The following is a 17,237-nucleotide window of genomic DNA, read 5'->3' as shown; positions in this document are numbered from 1 at the left end:
GAAATGCAATGTGGCCATCGAAAACGTGCTTCGAAACATTCCGTCTGATCCAAGCAAGCATGGGAAAGTGGACGGAAAATGATGTGCAAGCGTGTGCAACAGGGGAACATTTGCTCACTTTACATGTGTCTTTCCATGCTAGCCTGGGTTAAACAAATATGTTTATCAGGCACTGATTTACAGATGCCCTTCATGATCCTGACTTGTTTCTCTCATTTCAAAGGCACAAAGGGAACAGACAAGCTACTGACAAATGCCAACAACAACCATAGATGTGCACAAACATATACACATATATAAACATGATGGGCTTCTTTTCAGTTCCTGCTAACCAAATCTGCTTTGGCTGGCCCGCAGCTATAGCAGAAGACAATCATCCAAAGTACTGTATAGGACCGAAACCAAAATCATATGGTTGCCAAGCAAACTTCTGAACCACAGTGGTGCCAGTGCCTTTACAATTAATTACCCAGGATGCCACGCAGTGGAACAGAGACCCAAAACATCTTAATATGTAACAGTTGGAAAGGGTGTGCAGTTGTAGAAACCATGCCAAACCAGATTGGAACCGGGTGTAACCCTCCAGCTTACCAGTTTTCAGTCAAACTGTCTAACCCATGCCAGCATGAAAAGCAGACACTAAATGATGATTCACAGATATAAGGACAAATCTGATTTTAAAAATTACACTTTAAATGGTGGCCCCTAAAGACATGACAACTTCACTGAGTACAACTGATTTCCAATTCTTCATTGTTGTTCAACATCCATTATTTTATACATGAATGGATCAATCGGAATTTGGTGAAGCAAGTTTTCTGCAACTGATTATCTTCCCTGTCACCAACCCCTACCTGTTTCTGAGCAAGGCAATATTCCCCCACCCCTTGCTAGAGAGGTTTCTCATGGAAGACTGCAATGAACAGCCTAGCTTTGATGCTCATTTTCAACCATCATGTAATGTCTACACACACACACAAATATACAATATGAGCTTCTTTCAATTTCCACCTGCCAGATCCACTCACAAGGGTTTGGTCAGCCTAGGGCTGTAGTAGACAACACTTGTTAAAAGTGCCGTGCCATGGGATTGAACTAATGGCTACATGATTGGGAAGCCAAGCATCAATACATGACCATGCAACTTTAAAATCAAAACTTTTTCGCGACTAACCATAAACTTTGATAAATTTCCTGACAATGAAGAATAAAGGGACCATATATGAGATACAACAATGATGGGATAAAAAAATGAGACAGGTGAAGTGAAAAAAAAACCCCCAGTTAATTAATTAGGGGACAATAACATACCTGAGTGTAATCCATGTTGAAGTTTGGACTGTCCATTGATGGCATCAAGTGATTAGGGTAGTCAAAATGAAGGGGATCAATAGCAACAGGCTCAAATGTATTAGGATCAATTTGAAACCCTTGTTGAGCCAGAGTATGCTGAGCTTCAAGAAAATCTGACTCCGACTTCATCAATTTTTGCCCATCCACCAAGATGGTAGGTTGGTTCACCTTCACTTCATCGATAGGGGAGTTCTGGCGGCTTCCGCTGAAATATGTACAATATCAGTGTACATAAACACAATAGAGTATATTAAAAGTGAAAAATATGTAAAAGCAGTTTTCAATACATAACACAAATATTAGCATTTATCGTTTACAAATGAAAGACGGTAATAAAAGAACAATAATAGAACAACTGAAGAACAATAATTACAAAATAGTTTGTTGTCTATGCCCCAAATCAACTTCCATATACACATATATAAACATGATGGGCTTCTTTGCAGTTCCTGCTAACCAAATCTGCTTTGGCTGGCCCGCAGCTATAGCAGAAGAAAATCATCAAAAGTACTGCATAGGCCTAAACCCAAAATCATATGGTTGCCAAGCGAACTTCTGAACCACAGTGCTGCCAGTGCCTTTACAATTAATTACCCAGGATGTCACGCAGTGGAACAGAGACCCTAAAGCATCTTTAATATGTAACAGTTGGAAAGGGCGTGCAGTTGTAGAAACCATGCCAAACCAGATTGGAACCTGGTGTAACCCTCCAGCTTACCAGTTTTCAGTCAAACTGTCTAACCCATGCCAGCATGAAAAGCAGACACTAAATGATGATTCACAGACCTAGGACCAAAAACATTCCAGTCAACACCCTCACATATTTGTGTTCTCTAACATGCCTTCCATTATTTTAAAATGGTTAGGTCCAAAATGAGGGAAATAAGCTATTTCTTTTAGAACAGGGCTTCTCAACCATTCCTTACCTATGAACCCCCATGATTCCTATTTTACTTAAGTGGACATTCAATGTTTAAAAAATCCTATTTATAATTAAATATTAGGACTTGTATAAAAATTAAAATATTTTGTGTATTGTGGACATTTAACCAATTTATTGCACATAAACTTCACGGGTCTGACACAAAATTTTTTCATGTCCCCCGAAAAATTACTGTGGCCCCTCAATTTATTATATTGCATCTGGACACCACCACAACCACCTGGCAATCTTATACGGATCCCAGTTGAGAAATCCAAGACCTCTGGTGATTTGCTGTACTGGAGAAGACACACCAAGTAAAATCATAGCCATACAAGCATGTCCCTTATGGCCATGCCCCCACTCCATTCCCTCGCCAAGGGGCCTTTGTTTTTGTGCCAGTGCCACGAATGATGCACTCAGCACACCATGAAAAATGGTTAGCGTTAGGAAGGGCATCCATCTGTAAAAACCATGCCAAAACATAACTGGAGCCTGCACAGCTCTCCAGGTGGCTAATTCTTCTCAAACCATCCAAACTATGCCAGTATGGAAAACAGACATTAAACAATAACGCTGGCATAAAATACCCTATTATCAGGAAAAGGGCTTAAACCCTTTTGATACCAACCCAGCTGAAACTGGCCCTAGCTTTGTAGTACAAATGTCCTGTTTTCATAAGTTTTGAATTTAAATCTTCCACCAAACCTTAGTCACAATTTATGTTCCTAACACTAACTGAATGATAACTAAGTTATTTTACTAAATTCTTTGTTATATTTAAAATTAATTGAAAGAAACACAGAGCATCTCAAAATAAATACAGTAACGAAAGGGTTAAAAAAAATCCACTGCTCATCCTATATGCTAAAATGCTTTAGATATTTTTTTTTCATGCCCACAATGGGGTAAACATAGAGGGACAAACAAAGGGATTAAGTCGATTACATCGACCCCAGTGCGTAACTGGTATTTAATTTATCGACCCCCAAAAGGATGAAAGGCAAAGTCGACCATGGTGGAATTTGAACTCAGAACATAACGGCAGAGGAAAAACCGCTAAGCATTTAGATATTACACGCATTAATATGTTACAAACTTTCTCCTTGAACATGTGCTGTAGAAATTGATTGATCTGTCTAATACACCTGTGTGCCTCTTTTATACCATGAAATATGGTCATTTGCACCTCTGGCGATGCTGCACTTGTCCAAAATAAAGACAGCTCAGTCTATCCAATTGCAAATAGGCACCACTGTATGGAACAATATCTGTCAACTTGTAGAGCAGAGTTCGAGTCTTTCTATGGTCCTAGAGAAGATATCATAAATCTGACCCCTTCAAGGAAGTCTTCCCCAAAATTTATACAGATCTTTTCTCCCAAGATGAGGCTATAAGCTACAAACAAATGATGATCTTTTAAGTTCAGTACAAGTATACTGTGTTTCATGGCATATAACTTGCATTCTTGTGTAGCAGATCGGCCTGCGGGAGTTCTGTGCCACATAAAAAGCACTACTCACGCCAGTGTCAGATTAAAAGCACCCAGCACATACTGTAAAGTGGTTGGCATTAGAAAGGGCATCTGGCCATAGAAGCCAAGCCAAATCATTCTGGAACCTGGTGCAGTTCTCCAGCCCTGGTCAACCCACACCAGCATGGAAAACAGACATTAAGGAGATGATGCACCCAATACACTATAAAATAGTTGGCTTTAGGAAGGGCATCAAAAACCTTAGAAACCATGCAAAAACAGACGACGGGGGCTTAGTGCTGCCCTACAGCTTGCCAACTTATCAAGCTGTCCAACCCATGCCAGCATAGAAAACATGATGTACTGCTGAAGTGGGGCACATTTTCTATGCCTGTGCTTCTTTTATACCATCAAATACAGGACTCAGTACATTTTCCATTGATTAAAATCATATTAAAATTCTTCGTTTAACTTTACAAGGTACTCTTAAGCATTAGTGTTACAGAGTGAACAACAACACCAAATTATAGTAACTTACCGATATCCGTCGTCTTCATCTAATCCGTTTTGAAGGATTCCATTTGTTTGTAAAGCATCCTGTTTCTCCAGATCACTACCATCCCCTGCTTCAAACGGAGATGGAGTTTTGCTTTTTTTATCATTAGAATTGTCCATTGAAGCATCTGACTGTTGAAATTAAAGATAGGCAAATGTGATGAGCAAGACCAAAACAAAGAAATCTCAAATTTAAAAAAAAGCTTTCCAATAAATCAACATCAAATATCTTTTTTTTTCTCTCTCTTTTTACTTGCTTCAGTCATTTTGACTGCGGCCATGCTGGAGCACCACCTTTAATCGAGCAACTCGACCCCGGGACTTATTCTCTGTCTCTTATTCTGTCGGTCTCTTTTGCCGAACTGCTAAGTGACGGGGACACACCAGCATTGGTTGTCAAGCAATGCTAGGGGGACAAACACAGACACAAACATACACATGTGTCGTCTCCTAGGTGTTTCACGTTCTTGTCCCAGTTTGTATATATTTTTTACTTTTTACATATATATATATATATATATATATATATATACGACGGGCTCTTTCAGTTTCCGTCTACCAAATCCACTCACAAGGCTTTGGTCGGCCCGAGGCTATAGTACAAAAGAATTGCCCAAGGTGCCACGCAGTGGGACTGAACCCGGAACCATGTGGTTGGTAAACAAGCTACTTACCACACAGCCACTCCTGCGCCATCTCTATAAATATTTTTTTAATGTCTGTCTTTAAAACAAACAAAAAATTAATTATTCCATTAAGAAAATTTCTATTAGAGATGAAAGCAGTATACAGAGAAGTCATGTTTAATCACCACCTAAAATGGGTGTTGTATAAGAACAGACAATACTGCTGTTTTAACCCCAGGAGAACGCCTCCTCTCGCTGGTTATTCAGTATGCTTCACAATATATATTGCAAGCAGGGAGAGAACTATTGTATTTTCAAATCAATATAGTAAAGAGCTATCTGGGTCTATCCCTCCACCATCCTATGATGTATTCAGTCACACCAATGATGTTTCCTAAGGCTAATTAGGTGCACAACATCTTTCAACATCTGACACAGTTACCTAGGCAACCCAACCGGGGTAGATCAAGCACCAGCTGAGTTACCTCATTACACTGTCCTTTCCAGGGTTTGCAACTCTGCATCCATAATCATCTCGAGGCAAGTTCTGCAGCCTCCACTGCCAAACTGATGACCTTTTGCCCCTATATCTACCAAAACAAAAATCTTTTAATTTCTTAAAATTTGCATTTCATATTTCCAGTTTCTAGTAATTTTCAAGGAATTTTTCTTCTTTGCTCTCCCCACCTCCATCCCTATATACCACTTTTTAAAAATTTCATTTAAATTTTTAGCATTCGGATTACCTGTCAAATGTAATATTTTTCTACATTGCTTTGGATTAAATGTCTAATCTCAGATTAGTTTGTAAGATATTTGTTGTTTGTTTTTTCTTCAATTTCTGCAATTTCAGCCAATCAATGACGTCTAATTGAGGTGAAAACATTCTGTGCCGTATGAATATGTCCCTCATTTAAGAAACAGATTGGGTTTATTTACATTGCTGAAAAAAAAAAGATACCCTTCCCCCACCCCTAAAACAGATTGAAATGCAATAGATCGATACTAGGATCATAATTATGGGTGACAATTTCATATGACACCGCTAGAAAAAAACTGCTGAAAAGATCCATCTAAATTATAATCTTCCATCAAAAATTTATACTAAATTATTCCAGACCCCAGCTTGATAATTACAAAGTTATTTTACTAAATACTTCATTATCTTAAAACTTAATTGAAACAAAGGCAGAATATATAACAGAAATATGGTAACAAAAGGGTTAAAGATAAAATATACTTACAAAATTTTTTAATCTATTCATTCTAGGGTTAAGATCTTTTCCTGTCGGGGAACTGTTTAACACATATTCCACCATATTTACACCAAGGGCATTGGTTTCTGAACGAGGAGAAAGTACACTGTTCACTTCATTGTTAGTAAAACTACTGGCACGCCTTTGAACAACACTTAATGGCTGAGATACAGTATGATCTAGAGGGAGAGAAAAAAAAAAGCATACAAAATTACTGACTCTCCTGGCTTACTTCTGAGATAAATATATCTACACTCACACACGATTGTATGTGTGTGTGTACACAAATTCTCTCTTGAAACCCAAAATTTCACACAAAAACTAAGTTATGAAGAAAGTGCATGGGGTGGCACTAAACTTGGGTGATTCATGTGCAAGACATGCTATCTTTAGCTCGCACCCTCCTTCCCACCCACCATACACACACACAAATGCAAAAGGGTTCTGAATCGTTCCTGGCTTTAAGGTTATCACAAGGCGGCAAGCTGGCAGAAACGGTAGCACACCGAGCGAAAAGCTTAGCAGTAATTTCGTCTGCCGTTATGTTCTGAGTTCAAATTCCACAGAGGTCGACTTTGCCTTTCATCCTTTCGGGGTCGATTAAATAAGTACCAGTTATGCACTGGGGTCGATGTAATCGACTTAATCCGTTTGTCTGTCCTTGTTTATCCCCTCTGTGTTTAGCCCCTTGTGGGTAGTAAAGAAATAGGTATTTCGCCAGAGTTGCGTTCTGAGTTCAAATTCCGCCGAGGTCGACTTTGCTTTTCATCCTTTCGGGTTCGATTAAATAAGTACCAGTTACGCACTGGATTTGATATAATCGATTCAATCCATTTGTCTGTCCTTGTTTGTCCCCTCTGTGTTTAGCCCCTTGTGGGTAGTAAAGAAATAGGTATCACAAAGGGCCTGGTTAGAGGCCCAACGTTCCAAATTGTTTTTTGTTTTTTTATGCAGGACTTAGAGAAACTGAAGGGCCCTTACAATAAGAGTGTGAATCTGAGAGGGGATATGTTGAATAATATCCTAATTAACTGATCCTCCTGTATTTTCTTTTACCCAAAACCAGGAACATTTGAACACCCACCACTGGCACTCCATTGATTACAACGGGCATTCCAGTTGATCCGACCAACGGAACAGCCTGCTCGTGAAATTAACATACAAGTGGCTTGAGTGAGTATTCCACAGACACATATACCTGTTTCTTTACTACCCACAAGGGGCTAAACACAGAGGACAAACAAGGACAGACAAACGGATTAAGTCAATTACATCGACCCCAGTGCGTAACTGGTACTTAATTTATCGACCCCGAAAGGATGAAAGGCAAATCATGCACAAACAGAATTCAAATAAGGGGGACACACACGTCCCCAAAGTTCATCCCCTCCTCACTGTGGTGGGGACGCTGGCAACGGGTAGTGTCAGAGCTATGGCGTCGGGGAACTTCGGTTCCTGGTAGGGCCACCCAAGGCAGATTGGTCTGACACCAAGTGGTACTAGGGCCACAACCCGGCAGACGGAGCTCTGGTGAAAATCCTCGGAGTGTCTGTTTCGGCAACCGGCGGCTCCTCGGTCGTTCAGTCCCTGTGTCTGCGGACAATCTGCGGCAAACAGGATGTCTCTGCATGCGGGGTTGTTGGGGACCGCTTGTGAAATCCACATATTCCCACAAAACTTCTTCCATGAATTCTCAATGGCAATGCGCACACTCACACACACACTATTGTGGGCTTCCAGCACAATTTCTAAATGCTGCTTGCAAAGATATTGACCAATCCAAAAGGGCTATGACAGAAGATTCGCTCAACTTGCTACTCAGAGCAATTAAGCCAGGGAACTACATGGCTGGGAGGCAAACCCCTTCACAACACAACTATAACCAGGGAGAAACAAACATGCAGACTGCTTCAATCTTTCTACAGGTCCTTGAGTTTTTAGTATGCTGTATAAATACAGCATACAAAGTCTTCTTTGGTTTATCCCTAACCACAGTCTTGGGACACCTATAGACAATCATGGAAATACTGAAAAGAAATTAGTGAACAGTTGCTTTCAAAGCAATAAAATAAGATTATAATGGGTGTGTGTACATATAAAGATAAATCTAACCTGCAGTGCTCCAGGTGTTATCACGTGGTGTCCAAGGGCTACTTGAAAAAATACCCTTGTTTGCTTCTTGACTCTTACCATCATCTTCAACATCCCATATTTTCTTGTGTGCATTCATCTAATGAAGAAAAGAGATTATCATCATCATCATCATCATCAGTATACTTCACAAAAAATAAAATATTAGATCTAGATTGAAAGAATTACAATTTAAAAGAAAATTCACAATTATTTCTACAAATGTGAAAAAGCACCTACATGACCTAAAACCCTTTTTTTAAATATATTTCTTGCCAAATACATTCCCTTTGTCTCAATTTTGAAAATAAAGGATTTAGTAAAATAACTTTGCCATTCGTTAAGCTGAGTTTTGCAACATAAATTTACATGAAATTTAATGAAAAGTTGAATTTAGATAAACTTATAACAGGAAATTTGTATTATAGAGATGGTCCCAGGCAGGTTGGTATCAAAAGGGTCAAGAAAACACAGCGATGTTATAGTTATGTAATTAGTGAACTGGACCGTGCAATTTAATTGGTGTGGAGTAAGGTTTGCTGTCCCCCAAGACCATCACAAGCCGCCCACTCAGATTGATAAAAATAGATGTAGTTCAAAGTTCCACAGGGGTTTGATCATGAAAACTGGTAATATTACATTTTCTGAGAGAATGCTATGGAAACGCATTGTCTGATGACAAAACCTTTTACAGCCACTAACTTTTGAAGAAAAACTTCTTAAGTTTAAATCATTTTAACATCCACTTTTTCAGGCATGCAGGGGTCAAATGGAGTTTTACTGAAGCAGATTTTCTATGACCAGATGCCCTTCCTGTAAGCGATCCTGTTTTCCACCATGGCTGGAAGGTTTTCACAGAATTTCAGAAATGAAGAAGACTATCACAGAAACACTCATAACTATCATACGATGTCAAGACAAGGAGACATAAACAGGTTTCTTTCAGTTTCCATCGGTCAGCGCAGAGCTATAGAAGACATTTGCCTGACATTCCACACAGTGGAACCATGAGGTTTGGAAGCTATTGCTTTTCAATGTTGATAAATTTTCGCTGTACAAAACCTCTCAGGCCCTACTTCATATCAAATACATTCTCAATTTTTCTTCTTGCGTCACTTAAAAATATAAATTGATGATGGAAATTATGAAATGGAAACAATGAGAAATATTTACAACAAGGAAAAGTGTGGATAATTAATTAATTAACAGTTAACCCAATTAACTAATTGATTGCTTGATTAATCAATTTATCAATCAATCCTGCTAGGTTTGGCAAAGTCCTTTTGCTGTTGTTCACAACCTCATAACATGTATCCTCTCAACTCCAGGTCTGTTGAAAGACTGTCTGTGGATAGTTAATTTTAAAATATAAAACTAAAAAAAAAAAAATCCAAAGAATTTAAAGGCAACAGAATATTAATAACTAAGTCTAAGACATGGAACTCAAAAGCCACAGGACAGATAATTCAAGGAAATAAAATTCAAAAGCCAAAGAACTGAAAGGGAATTGAAAGAGCTAATTCCAAGACAGAGTACACACAAAGTCCACAACATGCATAACATGAATAGATAGTTGCAAGACGTAGAACACAAAGGCCACATAACAGGGATGTAGTGGAGTTTGAACTTGCAAATCAGTGACACTACATCAACAAAGAGCCAATGAAGGGGTCTATACATCAGATGATCAACATCAACTAACAGCCAAATCTCTCTCATATCTTAGTACTATTTTAAAAGGAGACAGTGGATAGCATAGTACAGCTGAATAAAGAATGGATGGTTACACGTCAATCGTGCTGGAGGGATCGGGCTGATCTGGATCTGAACCACCATCAAGTTGGATCTGACTACAAATATATCATCATCGTTTAATGTCCGCTTTCCATGCTAGCATGGGTTGGACGGTTCAACTGGGGTCTGTGAAGCCAGAAGGCTGCACCAGGCCCAGTCTGATCTGGCAGTGTTTCTACGGCTGGATGCCCTTCCTAATGCCAACCACTCCGTGAGTGTAGTGGGTGCTTTTTATGTGCCACAGACACAGGTGCCAGACGAGGCTGGCGAAATAAACCAATCTAATGTTGGCATCCTAGCTGAGCCACAACCAATGAAAGATTAATTTTTTTTTACTAGGAGGAGGGGGGAAAACAACATTTTAAGGAGAACCAAGTTACAAGTAATTTACTTCACAGCCCTATGTGGTCGAGTAAGGCTCTACTCGAGATATCCTTACCTTATTTGCTCTTCCTTGTGGTAAATATGGAGTCCCTGTCATAGGGTTGGTATCTGCTTGAGGATATCGCATTACCTAAAATTTAAATAAAATGGCGACTCCTTACAAGAAAAGACAAAACTATAGCCAAATATCAATATTTAATTATAATTCTCAACAGTCTTTAATACATTGCACAAGTGAGGGTGGGTAAGAATTAGGGATTATCAATATGTATTTTAATCATCCTATACAACTTTCACAAATACAAACCAATGCAGTAATTGACAAATAATATCATTTGCCCAGGGCTACATACCTTAAGGGATAGGAGTAGAAGATTGGGATTTGTTTCAAGCCCACCCAGAAGAATGGAAAGGTTAATGCAACCTGGGGAAGATTTCATCATAAGGACACAAAACTGAATTACACTAAGTCAATAAGTCACTATCCACCATTGCTGGCAAAATTATTGGAATTGAGAGAGACTTATCTTGAATTAAAATTATTTTAATCTACTTCAATCTCCGACTGACAATGTTATAAGTTAATTAGGTGACAATAACAGAAATAAACTCATGTCAAATTAAGAAAAATGATTCCAATCAAATTGGATAAATAAAGTAAGTGGCATCACGAATAGGGAACATTAACCCTTTTGATACCAACCCGCCTGAAACCGCCTCTGGCTCTGTAGTACAAATGTCTTGTTTTCAAAAGTTCTGAATTAAAATCTTCCACCAAACCTTAGTCACAATTATGTTCCTAACACTAGCTTAATGATAACTAAGTTATTTTACGAATTCTTCGTTATATTTAAAATTAATTGAAAGAAACAAAGAGCATCTCAACAGAAATATGGTAACAAAAGGGTTAAGAGAAGATAACATTATTAAGCTCCTCTGGTATCTCATAAGAGCTAAAATGGTTCACACCTTGAGCCCCCAAGATAAATATAACCTTTTTTTTCTTTTTTCAGTCACTGGACAGTCATCTTGAAAGGAGGAGAAAGAGAATCAACCTCGGTACTTATGTTTCCGATTTTAAATCTGGTACTTTATCAGTCTATTTTGGCAAAAACTAAATTACATAGACATAAATAAACCAACTCAAGTTGCTACACAGTCAGCAGAGGACACAAACACCTATATAAACACAACTGACTTTCAGAGTTTCCATCTACCAAATTCACTCACAAAACATTGTCTAGCTTGGGTCTTTAGGCAGATGTCATTTACTCAAAGTACCGAACAGTAGGACTGAACCTGAAACCATGTGGTTGCAGAGCAAGCTTCTTTCTTAACCACACAGCCATGCTAACAAATTATACAATAGGCGCAGGAGTGGCTGTGTGGTAAGTAGCTTGCTTACCAACCACATGGTTCCAGGTTCAGTCCCACTGCGTGGCATCTTGGGCAAGTGTCTTCTACTATAGCCTCAGGCCGACCAAAGCCTTGTGAGTGGATTTGGTAGATGGAAACTGAAAGAAGCTCGTATATATATATATATATATATATATATATATATATATATATATATATATATATGTTTGTGTGTCTGTGTTTGTCCCCCTAGCATTGCTTGACAACCGATGCTGGTGTGTTTACGTCCCCGTCACTTAGCAGTTCGGCAAAAGAGACCGATAGAATAAGTACTGGGCTTACAAAGAATAAGTCCCGGGGTCGAGTTGTTCGATTAAAGGCGGTGCTCCAGCATGGCCGCAGTCAAATGACTGAAACAAAAGAGTAATGAAGATTTAACTCAGATCCAAATGTTTCATTTATCTGTATATAATTTGTGTAACGCTTACAGGAGTTCAACCAGAAGCCGTGAGAGAATATCAGAGGACATTCCTAACCAGGAATGGGGTATCAGAGTTTCAGACAATTACAGAGTAGTAGTAATCAGTAAAAATACACCTGACTAAATCTGGTATAATTTGACTGTGCTCTAAATTAGATTTAACCCTCTCAGACCTGTGCCCAACTTTACCCTCCCATCTAGGCTCCTGAGCAAAAGAAATAGTTGCATATACAGCTCAAGAGTAACAATTGCAGAGTCAACTGCGTCTTTTTCTACGCATGTTGTTCATTGCCGCTTCACTAGGAATCTGGCAGAGATGACATTTAAACTATTCCCAAAATTAACAGTAATACAGTGCGACAGGATTAAGAGCTAAGAGGATCTGGTAGAAGCAATTCTGCTTTTAAGAGAAAAATGCGTTTTGTATATCTCTCTATATATAAAGCTGAAGTTGTCTGTGTGTGGCAGGTTTGGTAGCCTTCAACTAACACTATCTTCTCCGAGACCCTGCAGCGCAAGTTGACCAAAATTGAGAGTATGAAAGAAGAAGGCTTGCTCTTCCTTCCATAGAAGAAAAAATTCAAATCGGACCATGTTAACACAAAAAATTGTTTACATCAAAAAGGTGCTTTTTTTTCTATAAAAATCCCTACGATTTTTTGACTGCTATGTCACCATTTTTCAGTGTATTTCTACCAGAAAAATGTTCACTTAAAGAGAATAACAAGCTACATAATGCAAAATTTTTACTTTTCAAAAATTCCAATTCTAAATGGTCGAAACAAACCCGAGCAACGCCGGGCGATACTGCTAGTGTACGAATAAACCAATTCCAAGCTAATCAGAGTGAAAAATTGACGAGATTGTATCAGCTTTGTTGTAATGATTCAACATCAATTAGTAACAAAAGTAGGGCGTTATTCTTTCATGGAAGAAAATATTCAAAGTAACTCAATAAATATCAAATATTAAGGTTTAAGATCAATATTCATTTGTGATGCCAAGTGAAGCGAGCCTAAAATACCTGTTTCTTTACTACGCACAAGGGGCTAAACACAGAGAGGACAAACAAGGACAGACAAAGGGATTGAGTCGATTACATCGACCCCAGTGCGTAACTGGCACTTAATTTATCGACCACAAAAGGACAAAAAGCAAAGTCGACCTTGGTGGAATTTGAACTCAGAACATAGCGGCAGACGAAATACCGCTAAGCATTTCGCCCAGCCTGCTCAGTTCACTGCCTAAAATACCAAGCCTTTTCTTAGTAAGCTCAAAATTAAGTCCAAACAAAAGCAGTATTCTTTCCTCTCTTACTCTCAGGTGAAAGGCCAAGAACCCCCAAAACGACAAGATCTATACTCTTCACCAGTGCTTCTCAACCATATTTTGGCTATGGATCTCTTTGATTCCTCTTTTATTCTACTGGATCACCACAGCCATTCGACGTATATAAAGACAAAAAAAATCCTATTGTATTTCTATAATTAACCCTTTAGCATTCAGATTATTCTGTCAAATGTAACACATTCATTCACACCGATTTGAATTAATTATACATTATCTCATGGCTTCGCAATTTCAATGATGTGAATGTTTATGCTTTGACTGACATCGTTAGGTAGATCTGAGAGGCAAGGTCTGGTCGGTTTCAACATAAAGCAGAAAATTTCAGGCCAGATACAACCAGTTTAAATGTTTTTAGGAATTGTATAAAAAAAATGGTTAAAACATTGTGTATTATAGAAGATTAAGCAGTTTATTACACATATTTTAACAACAAAATCTTATAATGAACCCCAGTTAAGAGCCACTATCCTATACAAACTACCTATCTTTGATGTTTTTCTTCTGTTGCAGACCATCACCAGTTTCCTTGCCTTCCAGATTTCACTATATCAAATATTAATTACACAGAAATAGTGTAGATACAATAGACCAGGAGCCACAAAATCATATGGCTAGTTAATTCCTTTTCGTACCAATCTGCATTGCCTGTATTTTTTTTTGTTTTATAAGCTTCCACTGTTTTTAAAATGTTCATAATTCAATTAAAAATCGATCACTGTTTTCAAACACCTAGCTTAATAAAGTTTATTCTAAAGCAGTTATATTTCGGGCATGTGGGTATGAAAGGGTTAAATGACAGACCTATAACATCAGAAAAGAAATAGATTTAAAATTCTGTTATTCTTTACTGTTTCCAGTGTTAAGAGTACAGCCGTTCTAGGACACCATCTTCAAATGCTAAAGGGTTAAAATAATGGGGACAAATGCTTTGAAGTGGATATATCTGGCCCAAAATTTTTATATTCAAATCATCCAGACATTTTACTCTACAATGTTACTCTAAAAATAAACAGCCACATCATTAAAATCCCACAGCTACAAGACAATGCATAATTAATTAAAAACACTGAATAAATAAGCATTTGATAAAGTAATCCAAATGCTAAAGAGTTAAGGCCAAGTCAAAATGAAGAGCTGCAACCCAAAGAGAGCACTTTAGTTCCAGACATCAAATTTGGTCATACCATGCCAACACACAGACCACACACCTGAAGTTTCTAATCTACAACACTTCCATAATTCTCAGACTAATAGAAATATATCCCGTAAAAATAAGGCAGCGAGCTGGCAGAATCGCTAACACACCGGGCGAAATGTGTAGCCGTATTTCGTCTGCCGTTACGTTCCGAGTTCAAATTCCGCCGAGGTTGACTTTGCCTTTCATCCTTTCGGGGTCGATAAATTAAGTACCAGTTACACACCGGGGTCAATATAATCGACTTAATCTGTCTGTCCTTGTTTGTCTCCTCTGTGTTTAGCCCCTAGTGGGTAGTAAAGAAATAGAAAAAAATAAGACTGGACCGAAAACCACATGGTGGCAAACTTATTAACCACATGGGACATGTGGTATGCCTGCATCCTAAAATACCCACCACCACCACCACTAAATTTTACACTATTAACCTTGACAACTGGTATTCTTTATACACAACATACTTCAAGGTTTTGACCGGAGGGAGATTCTAATAATCTCTATATATGCATGTGTATACACACACACACATATATACACAAACTACATATACACAAACTACATATATACACACATACATACATACATACACACTCAACAATTTAAACACATGTTAGAGTATTCAAGTGGAAACCAACAAAGAAAATTATATACTTTTAGTAAAACACAAAATGATTTCTCTATTACAAGATGGTAGTACAAGATTTTAAGCAAAGTAAGAGGGTATAACTACACTCCTGCTGGTCTCAAGTGATTCAAACTTTCCATAACAATTGTTTAATGTGAGAGGTAAAAATAGTACAATAGTAAAAATAGAGCTAAACAATACGAAGTAGAGTCTCCTTGCACTTGTTTACAGAACTGTTTATTGAAATGAGCTGGTTTACTACTTTATGTATTTTTAATGTACTAATTTGCTAGAATTTGATATCAATAAAAACTGAAACTAAATAAACACTAACATTTGTTAGTATTTGAAAGTCAATGAAAATTAAGACATTCCTAAAATAAAATCCGCTTCCAAGATTGCTTCACCTAAAGCGTATCAGAAACGTAATTAGCATAAAACCCCAGCATACTAAATATACACCAATATTATACTAAATATCCAAAAGTTGGATATTTAGTAAACCCCCTCAAAAATATTACAGACACACTGATGTCGTTAATTGGTGCCAAGACATGCAACTTAATTACAAAAAAAAAATTTAACTTTATTACCTTATAAGTTTTGATAAATGGTTTGTACATTTTTTTATTCTCAGTTTACTGGTTTCAGTCAGACTGTTGCCATGCTGGAGCACTGCCTTGAATTTTTAGTCAAATTAATCAACCCCAGTACTTTATTTTTTTTTTTTGCTAAAGCTGGTACTTATTCTATCAGGCTCTTTGTAGAACCACTAAGTTACAAGGACACAAATACACTAACACCAATTGTCAAGTGGTGGTGCGGGACACAAAGACACACACATGCAACAGGCTTTTTTCAGTTTCTGTCTACCAAATCTACTCACAAAGCTTTGGTCTGCCCAGAGTTATAGCAGAAGGCACTCGCCCAAGGTGCCACAGTGGGACTGAAACCACATGGTTAGGAAGCAAACTTCCTCTGCACTCAGATATTTTCACTTGTATTTCATTTGATTTTCCACCTCCAGTACTCTTACTTGTTTCAGTCATTTGACTGCGGCCATCCTGGAGCACCACCTTTAGTCGAGCAAATCGACCCCGGGACTTATTCTTTGTAAGCCCAGTACTTATTCTATCGGTCTCTTTTGCCGAACCGCTAGATAACGGGGATATAAACACACCAGCATCGGTTGTCAAGCAATGCTAGGGGGACAAACACAGACACACACATATATATATATATACATATATACGACAGGCTTCTTTCAGTTTCCGTCTACCAAATCCACTCACAAGGCATTGGTCGGCCCGAGGCTATAGCAGAAGACACTTGCCCAAGATGCCACGCAGTGGGACTGAACCCGGATCCATGTGGTTGGTAAGCAAGCTACTTACCACACAGCCACTCCTGCGACAGTATTAGTTTTTAAATATCTTTTCTGAGACTTATTTTTCTAGATTTCTGAGACATAATTTGCTGAAGTTTATTTTTCCAACTGATTTCTTTGAAGGGAAAAAAAAACAAAGATCTGATGTAAAATCAAAAACTCAAAATGACTCCAGTCAAGGTATGCCTGTAGATTGAAAACTCAATTGAAACTAAAAAGCATAAATAGTTAAATATAGTTATAAAACGGATAAAAATAATTTTTATAGCAGTCTTTCTTCAAATCTTTTAATTTATAAAAAACCCTACCACACTGGTTTAAATTTGTGCCATTTCTAAAACCCTTCCGT

General features: G+C 38.0%; 1 protein-coding gene across 4 annotated transcripts in view; it reads right to left on the bottom strand.

Moving 5' to 3' along the window:
- Positions 1 to 17,237, bottom strand: part of LOC115223619 (pumilio homolog 2) — an 87,655-nt gene that overhangs the window by 39,593 nt on the left and 30,825 nt on the right. For 2 of the 4 annotated variants that reach the window (XM_036512551.1, XM_036512554.1), the window contains exons 4-8: positions 10,550 to 10,624; positions 8,299 to 8,416; positions 6,175 to 6,365; positions 4,288 to 4,436; positions 1,312 to 1,576 (exon numbers count right to left, since the gene is read on the bottom strand). In XM_036512551.1, coding sequence (XP_036368444.1) covers positions 1,312 to 1,576; positions 4,288 to 4,436; positions 6,175 to 6,365; positions 8,299 to 8,416; positions 10,550 to 10,624 — 798 coding nt within the window. The remainder of the gene's footprint in view (positions 1 to 1,311; positions 1,577 to 4,287; positions 4,437 to 6,174; positions 6,366 to 8,298; positions 8,417 to 10,549; positions 10,625 to 17,237) is intronic. The other 2 variants (XM_029794280.2, XM_036512553.1) reach the window with 2 other exon arrangements.

This window comes from Octopus sinensis, linkage group LG23, assembly GCF_006345805.1.
Source record: "Octopus sinensis linkage group LG23, ASM634580v1, whole genome shotgun sequence".
In the NCBI taxonomy this organism is placed as follows: Eukaryota; Metazoa; Mollusca; class Cephalopoda; order Octopoda; family Octopodidae; genus Octopus; species Octopus sinensis.
The sequence above is the reverse complement of the archived record's forward strand: the minus strand, read 5'-3'. Positions and strand labels throughout refer to the sequence as shown.